The following is an 18,261-nucleotide window of genomic DNA, read 5'->3' on the forward strand; positions in this document are numbered from 1 at the left end:
CCGAGGCAGGTGAATCACGAGGTCAGAAGATCTAGACCATCCTGGCTAACACGGTGACACCCCTTCTCTACTAAAAATATAAAAAATTAGCTGGGCGTGGTGGCAGGCACCTGTAGTCCCAGCTACTCAGGTGGCTGAGGCAGGAGAATGGCATGAACCCTGGAGGTGGAGGTTGCAGTGAGCTGAGATCGCGCCACTGCACTCCAGCCTGGGCGATAGAGCAGGACTCCATTCCAAAAAAAAAAAAAAGGTATTATTTTTGCTGAATATAAGTGAATCAAGACAAGTATAACTGAACTGCTTTTAAAAACTGATACATTGAAACAATTAGAATGTGAATCACCACAAGACTGATTTTATATTTATAGTGAAGCATATAGTGTAGGCTTTAGAACATAGGCTTTAGAGCCAGATTGCCTGAATGTGTCTAGATTCTACCAGTTACTAATGGATCTTGACTAAATTATGTAATCTTTTTTCCTCAGTTTCCTTTATGTTTTGAAGATCATAGTACTGAAAACATTGCCCAGAACATACTATTCAATTAATGTTCATTTTTTAAATTAATAAATGTGTCATGAAATAAGTTAAAAATTTCATTTAAGCATTGTTGTTTTCAAGGCTTACATATTTCAGAGCTTATCTACATAGGGACAGCCTTTGAGATGAAGAGGAATAAAAAGCAAGAAATGAGTCTTTGCAGGTGACTAAATTCTGAAGTGAAGATGTTTTGTAAACCACAGAATCAGTTCGTGGTATATGAGAGCTATAACCAGCTATCCTTTTACATAATAATACAAAAGCAGTTAAACACACCATATCATTTTTTAAAGCATCATTTACATATTTGAAAGCAGTGCATTAGTGGGGTTTTTGCCAATTCTTTTGATTTAGCTTTTGACCAAATTGACCTTTCTTGAACTAAATGCCAAGCATTTTGCAGCTCTTAAATGTTGATCACATTTTGCCTTAAAATATATGTATTTGTTTATAAATGTTAACCTCCACACTAGATTATTAGCTTCTCAAAGTTAAGGATGTAGTCTTATTTATCTAATGCTTTATAGGCACCAGAAAAAATGTTTGTTGAATTGGTTCTAGAGAATAGTTTTTAAAGCAAAATAATCATAAATGTTATGCTGAATATGAATGACAACATAGTTTTATTTGTTCATTTGTACATTAATATGTTTATTTATTTGCTATTTGTTTTCTTTCTGGGCTGCCAGATACTTTGTTTGTTTGTTTTGAGGCAAGGTCTGGCTTTGTCACCCAGGCTGGAGTGCAGTGGTGCACTGCAGCCTCTGCCTCCTGGGCTCAAGCTGTTTTCCTACCTCAGCCTCCTGAGCAGCTGGGACTACAGGCGCCCACCACCATACCCCGCTAATTTCTGTATTTTTTTGTACAGTTAGGGTCTCACTGTGTTGCCCAGGCTGGTCTTGAACTCCTGAACTCAAATGATCTGCCCACCTCAGCCTCCCAAAGTGCTGAGAATTATAGGTGTGGGCCACTATGCCCTGCCCTGCCAGAGATTTAATGTGGTCCATAGAAGGAGGAGACCATTTTATTGTTCGCAGAGCATTCTTGATTTACTTTTTATATTTCTACATTTTTAAAGAACTTCTCCAGAGAGTTATAAATAATGATAGAAAGTATTTTAATTGTGCTAAAAGTTTTTCTAAAAAATAGGTTTGAGAGTGACATTTAATGTATTGAAAGCAACTAAGGAAAAAACAGGACTATTCTGAGATTTGGGTTTCTGGTTAACTTTCTTTAGGCTTAATGAAAAAATGAGTTAATTACCAGCTAAAGTACTTGGTAGACTACTGCACAATGATGGAAAATTGCCCACTTGATGATATTTGTGAAAATATAGTGAAGAAGGAGAAAAAGGGAGCCTTTTTAAATTCATTTAATCTTCAAGTATGTATTTAAAGCCTTTTTTTAATGTTAGTAAGAACTGCCTGATTAAATGGATCCTCATAAGTCAAACTTTTATACTGAGAGTTTGATCACAGGACATGTGAAGAATAATAAACACTCTTAAAGGTGCTTACGGTCCCAGGACTCATTCCAGAGAACTAGCTACCTACCATATAGCATCCTCTGATTCAGCTTCACAGAAGTTGTCTCACAGTTCACCATCAGAAGAAATGTCCAGAAATAACCAAGGTAGGGCTTCCAGAACAATGAGGTAAGGAATTCAGCAGACTATCTCCTCAGCAAAGCAGCAATTTAACTGTTGAAAATTATTAAGCAAAACAAAATAAAGCAATCTTTTAAAGTCTCCAAGAACCATCCTTGAGGTATTCAGCAAATAGAGAATTATTCATTCAAGAAAATATACTAAATCTCAGACTACAGTTTCGCCCTGGAGGAGTAGGCCTCTGGTGTTTCTCAGCTCTCTGCCCCTCCTCCTCCTAGCTCTGTGTTGTGGAATCTCAATTCCAGGTAGGCATAGCTGAGAGGACCAAGTCTTTCTTCCCCCAACCAGTCTCTAAGTGAGGCACAGCAAGTCGAGAACACAGAGGCCCAGCCTTCCCCTCCCTGTACTCACTGTAGGGCAGAGGTTCCCTCCCAGGAGAGGTAACCCAGGAAAACCAGGGGCTGCTCCCCAACCTCAAGTGTGTAATTTTACAGCAGGGTGTCGCCCCAGGGAAAACTAGTGCAATGGTGCAGGAGCCCTGCCCAGGAGGAAAGGCAGATCTTATGAGTGAAGAGCTCCATAGATTTCCCTGAGAGGACTTTGTTTAACTGGGGAAGGGAATGGAGAACTTCATGACTAAATTTGTTGTTGAAAGCAATACAGAGCTTGGTGAAGCGCAATTAAGAGGAGGCTGATAGCGCCATAATACATCAAAACATATTACTAGTGGCACTATCAAAACAATACAGCGGCCAGAAGTTTTAAAGAGAGAACCAGGGAAAGAGCCAAGAAGAGCCTTCCTGGGATCAAAGTCAACTGTGAGAATCGATAAAGCAGGGCTCATGTGCTAGGCTACACCCACTCAGAAGCAATTATAGTAGGATATGGGGTAGACTTGAAAGCATTCTCTGTGCTGTACATAGACCCATCAACACAGGACAATAGCCTCAATGGCACAAGGGGCTTAAATTCAACATCTGACCAAACACCAATTGAACAATAAACTATTCTGACCCCTTACTCCTTGGAAGCCAGGCTTTAAAATGACATCACAGTCATCCCTGACAGTCTGAAAAACTGTGTATATGCCCAAGGCATTTCTCTGTCAGTTGCCAGAGTGGGAATCTCCAAGCTACTAGTCCCTGGCTGAATGTGTAAAGTGTTTACCACAATATCTAGCATATGGGTAAATTCTGATTAGTGGTAGCTATTATTATTATCATCATCTATAGTCAGAACTCTTGGTTTCAAGGACAAAAATCCAACTCATACTAGATTTTGGAAAATAGGAATTTATTGGCTCATGTTATGAAAAAGACCAAAAGTAGATATGCTAGCTATATCCGAGTACTGAAATTGTGTCAATGAAATTGTCTCTATCCATTTCTTGTCTTTACTTTATGTTGGCTTTGTTCTTAGCAAGCTTTCCCCTCCTAGTAATATGGCCTACATCTCACCAGCTATCTAACTACAATTTGTTTGTTTTTTTCAAAAAAAAAAAACCAAAAACCTGTCTCTTTTTCAATAGTTGCAGTAAAAGTCTTGACTAGAGCTTTCATTGGCCTGTCTTGCATTACATACTCATTAATTAAGTAAATACATGCCCAAGAAAATGAAATGCTCAGCCAGGCGTGGTAGCTCATGCCTGTACTCCCAGCACTTTGGTAGGCTGAGGTGGGTGGATAACCTGAGGTCAGGAGTTCGAGACCAGCCTGGCCAACATGGTGAATCCCTGTCTCTACTAAAAATACAAAAATTAGCTGGGTGTGATGGTGGGCACCTGTAATCCCAGCTACTCAGGAGGCTGAGGCAGGAGAATCGCTTGAACCCAGGAGGCAGAGGTTGCCGTGAGCCAAAATCACGGTGTGGCACTCCAACATGGGCGACAAAGCGAGACTCTGTCTCAAAAAAAAAGGAAAGAAAATGAAATGTTCTTATTGGGCAGGCTTGGAGCTGGGGAATGGAGACATCTTCAACCAACACATGGACTAAGAGCAGGTAAAGTATGGCTTCCCCAAAGTTAAATCAAGTAGAATATATGGTATATATACTAGGCAGGCAAAAACAGCAGATTTTCAATACTGCGTATGTAATGATATGCATTAACACAACAACATGTAATACTGGACACAGGAAGACAATTGGTGAATCTTAAATTGTCAACTCACTCAGCAAAAGCCTGTTTATAGAATGTAACTTGTGCCATTTCCAAAGTGAGTAAACAGGTTTTACCAATATTAATGTGCACAGATTGTTCTGTGGGTAGGGATGTTCCATAGAAAACATCCCACTTCAATTTCTATATAATTAAATTGTCATAACACTTGAAAAAAATACAACTGAACTTAATTATCATGAGAAAGATGATCACTAAGGCATTAATTATCTCAGGCAGCATGGTACAATAGAGAATAGCAGTAAAAATCACAAGATACTAATTCTGCCAAAAATATAGTAATAATAATTACCATATATTGAGTGCTTATTCAAAAAGCTTTTATCTGTTTTCTTATCACAACAACTCTATAAAATAGGTATTATTATACACATTCTATGGGTGAAGAAACTGAGAGTCAGTGGTTAAGTAATTTGCCCAATGTCACAGAGCTGATACATGAGAGAGCAGGATTTGAATCTGTCCTGTTTACTACCAAAGCCTTGTTTTTTTGTTAATGGGCTATGGGACTTAACCTCTTCATTCCTAATTTCTAAAGTAAGAGACTGTGATTTAATTATCTTTGAAGATGCTTCTCAAAAATCCAGTGATTACTTAAGGGTTTACCTTTAATTTCTCATAATTAATTTTGGGTATCTTTTAAGAAGGATTTTGAATCAATTAGAACACCCCTCTATTTTTATGTATGTCTTTAATCATGGACAAAAAAAAGAATATCACTGTTTTGGTGAGAACACTCTTCTTGTGCATGTCACAGTCAGTACTCTCTGTGAAACCACAAAGGAAACTACATTTGACAAATGTTTTTCCATTGGGACCTCACATACAAAGAATAAATTTTGGCAAAGACAAAAGTGATTAACGTTAGAACAGGAAAAAAGCTGCAATCTGTATTTCTGCACTCATGTACTGGTTTAGCGAAGTCTTATGGGTTTGCTTATTGTTTGTAGGGGAGGTTTTTTGTTTGTTGTCTTAATCCAATTCTGCCAACCACATATCTCTCCATTCTTGCCGAGTCTTTTTTTTTCACATTTGAATCTGAATTCATTACTACTTTTAAAAACTATGGAAATGTACTAACCTGATGCAAATAGCTTTACATAGTTTAAATTTTTGTACAAGATGAAAATAAGAATTTGAACAACTCTTCTGCTTTTGAATACTTTTAGGTTTTCTGTAAACTGTGAGAAAAGATGTAAAGGAAAAAAGTAATATTCATTTTGCTGTGTAAAATGTATTCATTCTGTGTAAAGTGAAAGTGTATTTATATAGCTTATTTTTTCAGAGGTGGAGTACATAAAATGTCTCTGAAAACTAAGCAGCATTAACTAGATGCTAGTTACTATGTAATAATAACTGGAGGGTGCACAGTGTAGGGATTAATGGTGGATCCCCTAGAGTAAGAATATCTAGGTTCACGTCATAGATCCTTCAATTACTAAGTGTAGGTCAATGTCCAGACATTTAATTCCTCTTAAACTTTACAGTTTCCTTATCTATAAATGGGGGGAAATAATAGTGCCTCCTTTACAGATTGTTGCAAAGATCAAACAAGATAATGCATGTAAAACACAGTGCATGTTACATAGGAGGCACTTGGGTTAGCTTTCCTACTCTACCATTAATACCACTACCACTACTATTACTCTGAAAATTACAAGCATCTTGACAGAGAATCAGACCCCTAAGAACTCATCTGTTCGTATTAGTGTCTGCCCTTAAAACACAGTGGGTTAGGAATTATACTGAGCATGTAAGTTTTAGCTAGCAGCTGTCATTTTCTGTAATTTTAGTCTAGAATTTATAAATATTTGAAAAAATTCACAACTATGCTCATGGGAGAATACAGTGAATTTTGATATTACATTTAAGTTTTCTTTGTTTTAAATTTTTGTGGGCTTTTTGCATAGTATGTTATTGTAGAATATTTCCATTTTTCCTTCAACGAATACTTATTATGAGACTATGATGGGCCAGGCACAGTGCAATATACAAAGTACTAATGTAAAATTTGTAAGACATGTTTATTGCCCTTAATACCCTTAGCGGGTTCAAAGCTAGTGACAGAACATAGATATATAAAGAAATAATTTTATAATAAAATATTATGCTAGGCATAATAATGGTCTCTCCAAAGATGTCCACATCTTGATCCTCAGAACCAGAGAATATGATATCTTACATGGCAAAAGGAATTTTGCAGATGTGATTAAATTTAAGGACTTTGAGATGTGGAGCGTATCCTAATTATCCAGGCGGATCAAACCTAATCACACATGGGTTCTTAAATACAGAGAACTTTTAATTTGTCTTGACTTAATTCTTGTATATGGATCCAGTTTCATTCTTCTGCATATGACTAGCCAATTATCCCAACGCCATTAAATAGGGAGTCCTTTCCCAATTGCTTGTTTCGTCTGCTTTGTCTAAGATCAAAAGATTTAAATGTAAGACCTCATACTATATAAATTCTAGAAGAAAATCTAGGAAATACCCTTGTCAACATTGGCCTTGGCAAAGAATTTTTGGCTAAGCCCCCAAAAGCAATTGCAACAAGAACAAAAATTGACAAGTGGGACCTAATTAAACTAAAGAATTTCTGCACAGCAAAAGAAACTATCAACAGAGTAAACAGGCAACTTAAAGAATGGGAGAAAATTTCCACAAACTATGCATCTGACAGGGGTCTAATATACAGAATATATAAGAAACTTAAATCAACAAGCAATAAACAAGTAACACTATTTTTAAAAGGACAAAAGACATACACAGACATTTCTCAAAGGAAGACATAAAAGCAGCCCTGAAAAAAAATGCTCATCATCACTCATGAGAGAAATAAAAATCAAAACCACAATGAGATACCATCATACTAGTCAGAATGGCTGTTATTAAAAAGTCAAAAAACAACAGATGCTGGCGAGGCTGTGGAGAAAAGGGAATGCTTATACATTATTGATGGGAATATGAATTAGTTCAGCCACTGTGGAAAGCAGTTTGGAGATTTTTCAAAGAACTTCAAACAGAGCTACCATTTGACCCAGCAATCCTATTACTACATATATACCCAAAGAAAATAAATTGTTTTTCAAAAAGACACATGCTCTCATATGTTCATCATAGTGCTACTCTCAATAGCAAAGACAGAATCAACCTAGGTGCCCATCAGTGGTGGATTGCATAAAGAAAATGTGATATATGTATCTATACACACACTACACACACACACACACAATGTAATACTGCACAGCCTGAAGAACAAAATCATATCCTTTGCAGCAGTCAACATGGATATAGCTGGAGACCACTGTCCTAACCAAATTAATGCAGAAACAGAAAACCAAATACCACGTGTTCTCACTTATAAGTAGGAGCTAAACATTGGGTGCTCATGGACATAAGGATGGCAACAGTAGACACTGGGGACTACTAGAGGGAGGAGGAAGAAAGTGGAGTGTGGGTTGAAAAACTACATATTGGGTACTATGCTCACTACCTGAGTGATGGAATATATACCCCAAACCTCAGCATCATGCAGTATACCCTTGTAACAAACCTGCACATGTACCCCCGTATCTAAAATAAAAGTTGAAATGATTTTAAAAAGAGCTAAAGAAATAATTTAAAATTAAAACTTTTGAGGCCCCTAATTTTATGTCCTCTTTACACAGTATTTCTCTATGAAGAATTCTGTATTTCTCTCTGTTTGTTAACAACAATTAAATGTAGGCAATAAAAAATACAGGTGTTCGTTATACCAGTGTTTTCTCAAAATGTGGTGAAAAGCTAGGTTTTTGTTTTTCAATTCATTGCAGACTGATACATTTGTAAAATAAATTTTAAAAAAAGAACTTTTTCTCACTGTGGTCAGAGGAAAATGTTAACTACTGAAGAATGGTCAAAGAGGTGCAGTACTGCTAGCTTTGAAGATGAAAGAAAGAGGTCCAGGAGCCAAGGAATATGGGCAGCTCTAGCAACTGGAAAAGTACAGAAATAGATTCTTTTGAGTCTCTAGAAAGAAATTCAGTCCTGCAAAAATGACTTCTAATAGAACTATAAAATAATATGTTTATGTTGGTTTAAACCATTACATTTATAATTCTTATGGAAGCAATAGAAAACTAATATTAAGCACAAGTTCTCTTTACGTGAGGAGTATATGTGGAAAATAAAAGAAAATAAGGATAACTTTCCAAAGTTGACCCAGAAGAACTAGGAATAATTTTTTCAAAAGACAGGCAAAATTCATTGTTCCAAAGTGAATCACATGCACTTTCCAAAACTAGCTCTAGTAAAGAGAAAATTATTATTAGAATCATCTCTGGAACTGAGTAGGTAGAATTCACTTCACTTGAAGAATGAAGGCTGGATTTAAGGTTCTAATAGGGAAGAGGAAAGAAGACTGGATGCTGAATAATATCCACAACAGAAATACTGCTAATCCCATAAAAATATATACATGGTTTTCAGATTACTGTAGTAAATAATATTTTGGAAAATAGTGCCCATCTTTTGTTTGGCAAAAAAAAAAGGAGCAAGTAGAGAATCTATCAAATCCTTCTCTAATGCCTTCCAGAAAGACACATGATAAATTCTTTCTGTTTATTCGACAAATATTTATTGAGATGTTTCTATATGCTGCTATTCCCAGGACATAGCCTTTGCTACGTATTCATATCAGAGGATATCGGTGGCCAGCAAAAATAAATACTGCTCCTACTTCATGAAGCTTATAGTACAGGTAGACATTAATCAAATAATAACACACATTGGCATTGAGTTAGAATGCGTTGAAAGAGCATTATCTGATGCCGTGAGACTGAGTTGAAGCTTAAGCTAAGACCAAAAGAAGAGGATGCCTTAACTAAGCAAAGGAGAGGGGAAATAATTTTTTAAGCAGAGAAAATAGTATGTGCAAATCCCTGTGGCGAGCAAGAGCTGAAAAACCTATGTGGCTGAAAACAAAGACAGAGGAAGGCTGATGACAGAATGAGACCAGAGACTCAGATAGAAGCCAGACTAAGCAGGGCTTCATAGATCATGTTAAAGATTTTGGCCTTGATCTTAAAAGCAGGACGGAGGTGGCATGATTGAATTTGCACTTGGAAAGAACCACTGTGGCTACATTGTGGTATATAGATTATAGGGGAGCTAATGGACTTGTGCAGTAGCAGTGTTAGGAAACTATTGGAATAGTCAAGAGATCTTAGTAGATTCTTAGGATTATAGCAGTAGATGGAATAGTATATACACTTTAAAGAAATGTTTAGGCCGGGCGCGGTGGCTCAAGCCTGTAATCCCAGCACTTTGGGAGGCCGAGACGGGCGGATCACGAGGTCAGGAGTTCAAGACCATCCTGGCTAACACGGTGAAACCCTGTCTCTACTAAAAAATACAAAAAAAGCTAGCCGGGCGAGGTGGCTGGCGCCTGTAGTCCCAGCTACTTGGGAGGCTGAGGCAGGAGAATGGCGTAAACCCGGGAGGCGGAGTTTGCAGTGAGCTGAGATCCGGCCACTACACTCCAGCCCGGGCGACAGAGCGAGACTCCGTCTCAAAAAAAAAAAAAAGAAAGAAATGTTTAGAAGGTAAAACAAAGAGGATATGGTGATGACCTGGATGTGGGTCATGAGGAAGAGGAAGAGGGAGGGGGTCAAGTATGCCTTAGAGTTCTGACCTTTGGATCTGGTGTATGGATGGTGGTGCCATTCACTAACCTAGGGAGCATCAAGAGAGCCCTCTTCCTCACAAATCAGCCAGATGGTTTAAATTTTATTGTAAATAAGGACTTCTAAAAATAATTGAATTGGATGACCTTTTGATAGCTCATGAGACAATCCAGAAAAAGCAATATGCTGTTACTTGTGGTAGTTTTGTGACACCACATGCAATTCATTGTATCTCATAACTCAAGTCATAATATAGTCCTTTCTTAATACAATTTACCCAATTGCAATATATTTGTAATGAGTTAATTCTACTTATCTCAGCTTGTCAATTTTGTAAACTTAAAAAAAAACAAACATAGAAATGCACCAATTGACGGAAAGAAGGGAGGGATCAAACTCATCAACTATAACCATGCAGGTCTTTACCTCAAATTATTTCAAGTATCCCTTACTCTTACAGTGAAGTACTGGTGCTGGCTCCTACCAGTCCTCAAAGAGCAAGTTGTTAAATTTTCAGGAACTTTGTGAACTGGCTGTTAATAGTTTGAAATTGGCCACAGTGGAAGTACTAACACTACAGAAACTGGAAATCACAACAGAATTGGCAAACACTGTAAAACAGAGCTTCCGCCAACCCCCAACAAAGCCCATTGTTAAACATTTACCAACACACCAGTCTTTGTATCCTTTAGAACTGTGTTATTTGAGAGGATAGCCTAGATACATAAAATACTGTAATGAGATTGACTATAATCTCACTGATTGAAGAATAGTGCTTATTTTCCTTTTCCACATTCTTTTTTTTTTTTCTTTTGCCTGCCTGGAAACTGACACCCTTTCCACATTCTTAAATGTCTTCCTCTAGGGTTGTTTGAACCCCCTATCCAATTCATTGCTGGATATATTTGATGTTTCTACAGAACCTCATTTGTGAAGATATGTTACTTTTAGGCATTAGTCTAGTGATTTTTTTAAACATTTTTCTTCTTCGTTAGATTGCCCAGATTAAGAAGTATTTCAGTAAGGTGGCAAAGTTTTAGAAATTACTGAATCTGGTTGATAGGTATGTAGGTTTATTATACTATTTTCTCTAGTTTTGTGTGTGCTTAAAATTTTTTATAATTAAAAAAAAGAAGCAGGTGGCGACAGCCACACCTTTCCCAGACTTGTCCTTACTGGGTCTTCAACTTCCAGTCTCAATCCCACCAGCTGTTCTCAAGATCTGAGATAATGTGAGCATTGCCGTCTCCTCACCTGGCCTGATTTACTAACTCTCTATTTTCATTTAAGTGTTGCAACACCTCCTTCTTCCCCTGAAAAACCCACAAGCATTTGTAGATTTTATTTATTTTACAAAGAATTTAAACCTTCAGACAGTACCTACCATATCCAGATTTAGGGTACTTTCTTCGTACTGAAACCACAAAAATAAAAAAAAAGTCTATTTTTTTTTGAGACGGAGTCTCGCTGTGCTGCCCAGGCTGGAGTGCAGTGGCCGGATCTCAGCTCACTGCAAGCTCCGCCTCCCGGGTTCACGCCATTCTCCTGCCTTAGCCTCCCGAGTAGCTGGGACTACAGGCGCCCGCCAGGTCGCCCGGCTAGTTTTTTTTGTATTTTTAGTAGAGACGGGGTTTCACCATGTTAGCCAGGATGGTCTCGATCTCCTGACCTCGTGATCCGCCCGTCTCGGCCTCCCAAAGTGCTGGGATTACAGGCTTGAGCCACCGCGCCCGGCCAAAAAAAAAGTCTTAAAAAGCTTCAGTAACAACAAAAAAACCCCAAAGTACAGTGAGTGCATAGATTACAAGAAACTGGGAAGAGTAAAAAAAAAAAAAAAAAAAAAAAGATTTTTAAGAACTTTAGTAAAAAATGAAGAATAAAAGGGCCAGAACCAGTATCAATATGCTAAACACTGGAGAAACAGAGAGGGATGAGGGATCAGCAGAATTACGTACTAAATCGAGGACTCTTCAAGTTCTACCCTAAAGAAAAGAAAGCTTTAATGTGAGGCAAGAACAAGATTTTTTTTTTAATGTAGTATATTGTTATGGATCATATCAAAGTACAAGAAACATAAAATTGACCCGTATCAGTGAAGAAAAAAATAATTTAGAAATCAATTTTTTTAAAAAAAGAAAAAATCCACAAATTATAACTTAAGAGAAAACTATCAGTATCAAAAAAGGATCACATAAATCATTTTATGGATTAGAAAGCTGAAGTTCAGGAAAAGTGAAGTAATTTGGCTAAGGTCATGTCACTCAGCTAGTTTAAGTGTTGCAGCCTGGACATGAACTCCCTAGATAACTCTACAACATTTTGTTTTTCTGTCTTTTTCTGATAGAAGTGAAAATCCAAAAGTAATTTTAAAAATTATATAAAATAAGCCGGGTGCGGTGGCTCATGCCTGTAATTCCAACACTTCAGGAGGCCAAGGTCACTGCTTGCCTGGTGCTGATTTCTCTGAGTTCAGAGGAGGGAGCCTGTAGACCTGGGAACCAGGTATCTGAGGACGAAGCACCCAGTAATTGGAGCTGGCATCTCAAGAAGGCACATTGAGATTGGTTCTACAAGTGTTGGAAAACCTCCAGATTGCAATCAGCTGCTACTACTAGCAGGCACTGTTGCTGTCAGAGTGAAGAATTGTTGCTAGAGTGAGACTTAACAGGATTAAGAAACCCATCTGAAGGAAACAGCAAATTCCTTCTTCCTTCTCTACTTGTGAAGTATCACGCTGGTCCCTGTATTGGCAGAGCCTAACAGGGAGCCAGAAATGCTTGCAGAATTCCAAAGAGTGGGTTTGAAACCAAGAGACAGTAGCTTATTAATTGTCATGGCCTTAATTGTAATACGACTGGAAGATAATAGAAATAACACTTTTGGTATATATAATTGGGTGCATGTAGACATTTTCTGGAATACTAACTACTGGGTAGACATTTGGTCTTATTGTAAAAAAAAAAAAAAAAAAAAAAAAAAAAAAAAAAAAAAAAACATTTTATTAAAACTATTTGTTTCTCCTGATGAAATTAATAAGAGCCACTTAGGGCATCTGTATAATGAACAGGAAACTATGCAAGGGCCTGCTCTGAAGTCTGCTTAGCTGAGCTTAAGACAAAGATCACAGCAGTAGTGACTGAGGATTGCTCTATAGTAACAGCAAACATGCTTTGGTCAGCTGAGGCTCAGTTTCTTAAAGTCTTAGTGTCAAAGAAACTGTCTAAAAAAGAATCTTACCAGGACAGAGCAATGAGGCCTTGCCTCATAAAACAGGACAGTGGCAGAAAAGGGTGTTCTGAAATCATGGTCACTCACAAGAGAAATACAAACATGGTTCTTCACTTAAGCAGCCATTTTTGTTCAATTCCAGGATCAAAAAGAACATCCCCATTGTATTAAATTAACAGGCACTTACAGGATAATTATCACAAGTATGCCTAGCACTTGGGGAGATAAAGAACTAAGGTTCTTAAAGACCTTTACATATTTCTCATGTTATGTTCATGTTTGGTCTTTTTTTTTTTTTTTTAAAGGATGTTGAAGATTCACAAAACCACACTGGTGAGCCTGTTGGAGATGACTACAAGAAAATGGGAACACTTTTTGGTGAACTGAACAAAAACCTTATCAACATGGGCTTCACAAGGATGTATTTTGGAGAACGAATTGTGGAACCAGTAATAGTCATTTTCTTTTGGGTTATGCTGTGGTTCCTTGGCCTGCAAGCCCTTGGACTAGTTTCTGTTCTTTGCCTTGTTATTATTTATGTGCAACAGTAAAACATGGCTGAATGGAATTGTTTGACATTTGGTAGCCGTATATGTAATTGAAGAAGTTATGTATTTCACTTTTTGACAACCGAAAAAGTTTGCCTTGTTTCAAATTGTGTGCTGGATGTTTTGTAAGTAAATTTATACATGGATGTTACTTAAAACTAAACTCTTGATCATAACAGGGTTGAATATATATTTTGAATATACATTAGCTTATTCAAAACTCTTGTTTCACTATGATCTCTGTCCCCTTTATACACCTCTATCCCCATGCCAAATCTTAAGTAACACCACCAGAAAGTGAACAGGGAAAATAACAGGACATGGAATTCAAATCAAGCAATCTAGTTCTTATAAAGAGTTCCAATAAAACATTTTAGAAGAAAAAGGATGAAATAAGCTACAAGTAAGTTTCACTTAGAAAACTGCTCCCCAGTAACCCTCCCCACCAAATAATCCCATAATATTTGGGAAATATTTGGATTTCAGTTGTCCCTACCCAGTCTAAACTAAGGTAAATGATAATTAGCATACACTACCTTAATATTGTGATGAAAATCAGTAAATAAAGATAGAACGTTTTCTAAAGGTTGAAAATAATATATTTATTATTTCTGGGGAAAGTTCCCAGGTTAAATATAACTTTTTAAAAATGTAACATTTGGACCTAGACCTACTTTAGTATATCATTTGAAGTTTCAGACAATTTTGGTGCTAATTACTTTTTGTGAGTTTTTGAAGTCTCATAGCCTAGTTGACTTCACCCTACGCTAATGCCATCTTTTCTTGTGTCTAACAAGTTGCATATTTTTTCCTAGAGAGACATTTTCAGTATATATTTTTTAGAAATTTATAATTTTATAGTTCTTTCATAACAATTATTCTGTTTTAAAACAATGTATTTCCTATCTTGACATGGACTTTTTCACAAAAAAATTATATTTTACTGTTGTTTTCAGGAAAAAAACATCATATTTCTTTGATATCTATATCAGAAAGTACAATATTAACAATATAAAACCAAATGCTTAAATTTGGAACTTAGCCAATTTTGATAATATTTTTCTAAGGCTAAAGTCATGTCAGCAATTGGCTAGCCATGTTATTAAGGTGTCTTAATTCAGCATTTTTAGGTTTTATATTGAAATTTGCATTTCTTTAAATACTCCTGGAAAATGGGGAATGGCTTTAGTGGTATTTTAGGTTTTGTTAGAGAACCTAAAATCTTTACACTTTCATCTCAAAGACTATAAAGGAAAGAGGTAGTTAAGATCATTTAGAATTCAAGTTAAATTTCAGAAAATTGGGGCAGTCAGGCATTTTTATCTTTGGTAGGGCAACAAGTAAAACGTGTAGAGTGCTTGCTATTCCACTTTTTAAAGCTTTTACCCAATCTTATTTTTAAAATTCTGTACATTCTCAGTGTCTTCTCATTCTGAAGCAGAAAATAAGGAAGAACATTCAACTTAGATTTCTAAAATCAGATAATCCTAAACAAAAATGTTAGTCAGGGTCACTAAAAAGTATTGTGCATTTATATAAATACAGGCCTTTTGAAATTTGACTTTTAAAAAACAAAAGACTTTGTACGATATCATTGTGTTTTTATTGCGTTTGCAATATTTTTATAGTAACCTTTATGAAATGAACTCAGTATAAGTGCAAGTTGTTTGAAAAGGTGTTTTTATTAGTGCACAGTAGAATTGTGAGGTTTTCAGTAGACGTCATGAGATTTTGTATATCTACATAAAATATAAGTACTTTTTTTCTAATGCTACTGGAAATTTTACTTTTCCTTTGGAACACATAAATAATACTATGTACAAAATAATAGCTCTGGTTCCACCAGTACCTAATGTTGAAAACATTTTTAAAGTAATTTTTAATAGTAACTATTTAGTATACTGTCAATACTATGCATCAGCACACTGGTGTTAATAGGGTATATATTAAATTATATAAAGAAATAAGATATTTTGCTGTTATTCTTTCTACATATATTATTGGTTGTTAGTACAGTATACCATCAAATATTTGGCTTTGATATGAGAAAAAACAAACTGCCTATGTAATGGAAATAAAATATTTTCTTTTATGAAATATATTAGAATGCAGATTATGCTAATATCCTGAAATAAAACTGGTAATTTATTTGGTTCATGGTGTAAAGAATTAGATTGGGCCAGGCGCGGTGGTTCACACCTGTAAGCCCAGCACTTTGGGAAGCCAAGGTGGGTGGATCACAAGGTCAGGAGATCAAGATCATCCTGGCTAACATGGTGAAACCCTGTCTCTACTAAAAATACCAAAAATTAGCTGGGCGTGGTGGTGGGCGCCTACAGTGCCAGCTACTAAGGAGGCTGAGGCAGGAGAATGGCGTGAACCCGAGAGGCAGAGCTGGCAGTGAGCTGAGATCAAGCTGCTGCACTCCAGCCTGGGCAACAGAGTAAGACTCCGTCTCAAAAAAAAAAAGGAATTAGACTGAAAATTGTTCTCATCACAAATACAAGCCAGTTTTAGAAACTGTTATTGCTTATGAATAAAGAAATAGAAGTTACAATGCTAAGGTTATTATATAATGCATACTCATATGGCCAGCCTGTAATTCAAAGGAAAAAGATCAAAGTCTACAGATAAACAGACTGTAGATGAGTAAATCCATTTTTCTTCAAAGACTCTGTATTTTGTAGAATTCTGTTCTCTCATACCTTAAGTTGTCATGGGCAAGGTATTTTCCCATTCCTGGCTACAGGCAGATCATTCTTAGTCCAGTAGTGTGCTGGAGCGAGCTTGCACCGGCTTACAAGAGCCAACTGTGAACATTTTTTCTGGCTTCAGTGCCGTCAAGTTGATAGTTTGAAATTGGGCATGGTGGGAGTATTTACACCAAAAAAAATAGTAAACACTACAAATCGGATCTTTTATTTTCCCTTGAAAGCCAGCTGTTAAACATATATCAGCACACCCTAGAGGCCACATTCACATGTCTATTCCTACAGATACGAAAGTAAGGAACAGAACACATTTTGTGAAATAAAGCATATGAGGTAAATCCCCCACCCAAAACCGCATCTGGATCTTTCCCTTGTGGGTATTATGGTCCGTGGTTATCTTCTGACCAACAAATCTCTGTTTAATCATGTTTTGACCACAGAAAATCTCTCTAGGCTGTTACCAAGCTGCAGATCCACTAAAGACTCTCCAGGCAATCAGGAAAGGTGAAAGTTGCAGATTGTTAGAGGAAAAATTACAGTGTAAGTCAAGATCTGTTGTAATATAGAAAGCTCAAAATAGTCAAAGCCAGATATGGAGCAATCAAAGGCTATTTGTGTGGTTCATAGATTATGTTTTAATTGTTACTTCACAAATGTTTATTAGTTTCAGGCTTTTTAAATGCTCTCATTGCCAATTTATGACTTTACAATTAAAGGGAGAAGCAGCAAAAAATCAAGATGGCCAGGGGCGGTGGCTCACACCTGTAATTCCAGCACTTTGGGAGGCCGAAGCGGGCAGATCACCTGAGGTCGGGAGTTTGAAACCAGCCTGACCTATATGGAGAAACCCCGTCTCTGCTAAAAAAAAATACAAAATTTGCTGGGCGTGGTGGTACTTGCCTGTAATCCCACCTACTCAGGAGGCTGAGGCAGGAGAATCGCTTGAACCTGGCAGCCAGAGTTTGCAGTGAGCCGAGATTGCGCCATTGCACTCCAACCTGGGCAACAAGAGCAAAACTCCATCTCAAAAAAAACAAGAAAAAATTAAATAAGACTTTCATGCCTGGTAATAGAGTTGGCCAAAAAGAATATAAACTTATTTACAAACTATGGCTTCAGGGGTATTGGTGGATTTGAGGTCATTTGCAACTCCTGTAATTTTTGGTATGCGTTGGAGTTCAGTCCAACAGCCTGCTCTCACATCACTCCACACAGCAACTCGGCAATGTCACCACTCCCATGGCTGCAGAGTTACCATTTGCATCCTAACAGCTCCCCGGTTTGCATCTCTAGATCAGAGCACTGTACAGAATGTAAGACTCATACGTTCAATTGCTTGCCCAATATTTATTTGTACTTGGTTATCCCATAGTACCCGAGATGCAGCATGTCCAAACGAGCTCAGATCCTTCTCCCAAATCTTTAATTCCTGTTTCCCATTTCAGCAAATGACACAATCCTTTCCCTAACAGATCAAGCAGGAGTTGTAGGTGACATCCTTGACTCTGTATTTCCTACACTACCTACATGTAACCAATTACCAAGTCTGTTTTACTTCTAAAACTTTAATCTTTCTACTTCTCTTCATTCCTAGCATCACTAACTTAGTCCATTCTACCATCATCTCACCTGGCATGCTGAGAATCCTGATTAGCCTCCCTGCCTTTATTTTCTACTTTTTAGTTACAGATCTTTCTAAAGCATTATTCTAATATGATTCTGATATCCTTGACCTAAATCTTTTCAGTGGCTTTCTGTTTTCATTATGATAAAGTCCTTATGCCTT

General features: G+C 37.0%; 1 protein-coding gene across 1 annotated transcript in view; it reads left to right on the forward strand.

The window, feature by feature from the left end:
• Positions 1–15,919, forward strand: part of FAM241A (family with sequence similarity 241 member A) — a 44,851-nt gene extending 28,932 nt beyond the window's left edge. The window contains exon 2 of the mRNA XM_010389320.2: positions 13,522–15,919. Coding sequence (XP_010387622.2) covers positions 13,522–13,767 — 246 coding nt within the window. The 3' untranslated portion in view covers positions 13,768–15,919. The remainder of the gene's footprint in view (positions 1–13,521) is intronic.
• The last annotated feature ends 2,342 nt before the right edge of the window (positions 15,920–18,261 follow it).

The sequence above is a fragment of the Rhinopithecus roxellana genome, chromosome 2 (assembly GCF_007565055.1).
Source record: "Rhinopithecus roxellana isolate Shanxi Qingling chromosome 2, ASM756505v1, whole genome shotgun sequence".
Lineage (NCBI taxonomy): Eukaryota > Metazoa > Chordata > Mammalia > Primates > Cercopithecidae > Rhinopithecus > Rhinopithecus roxellana.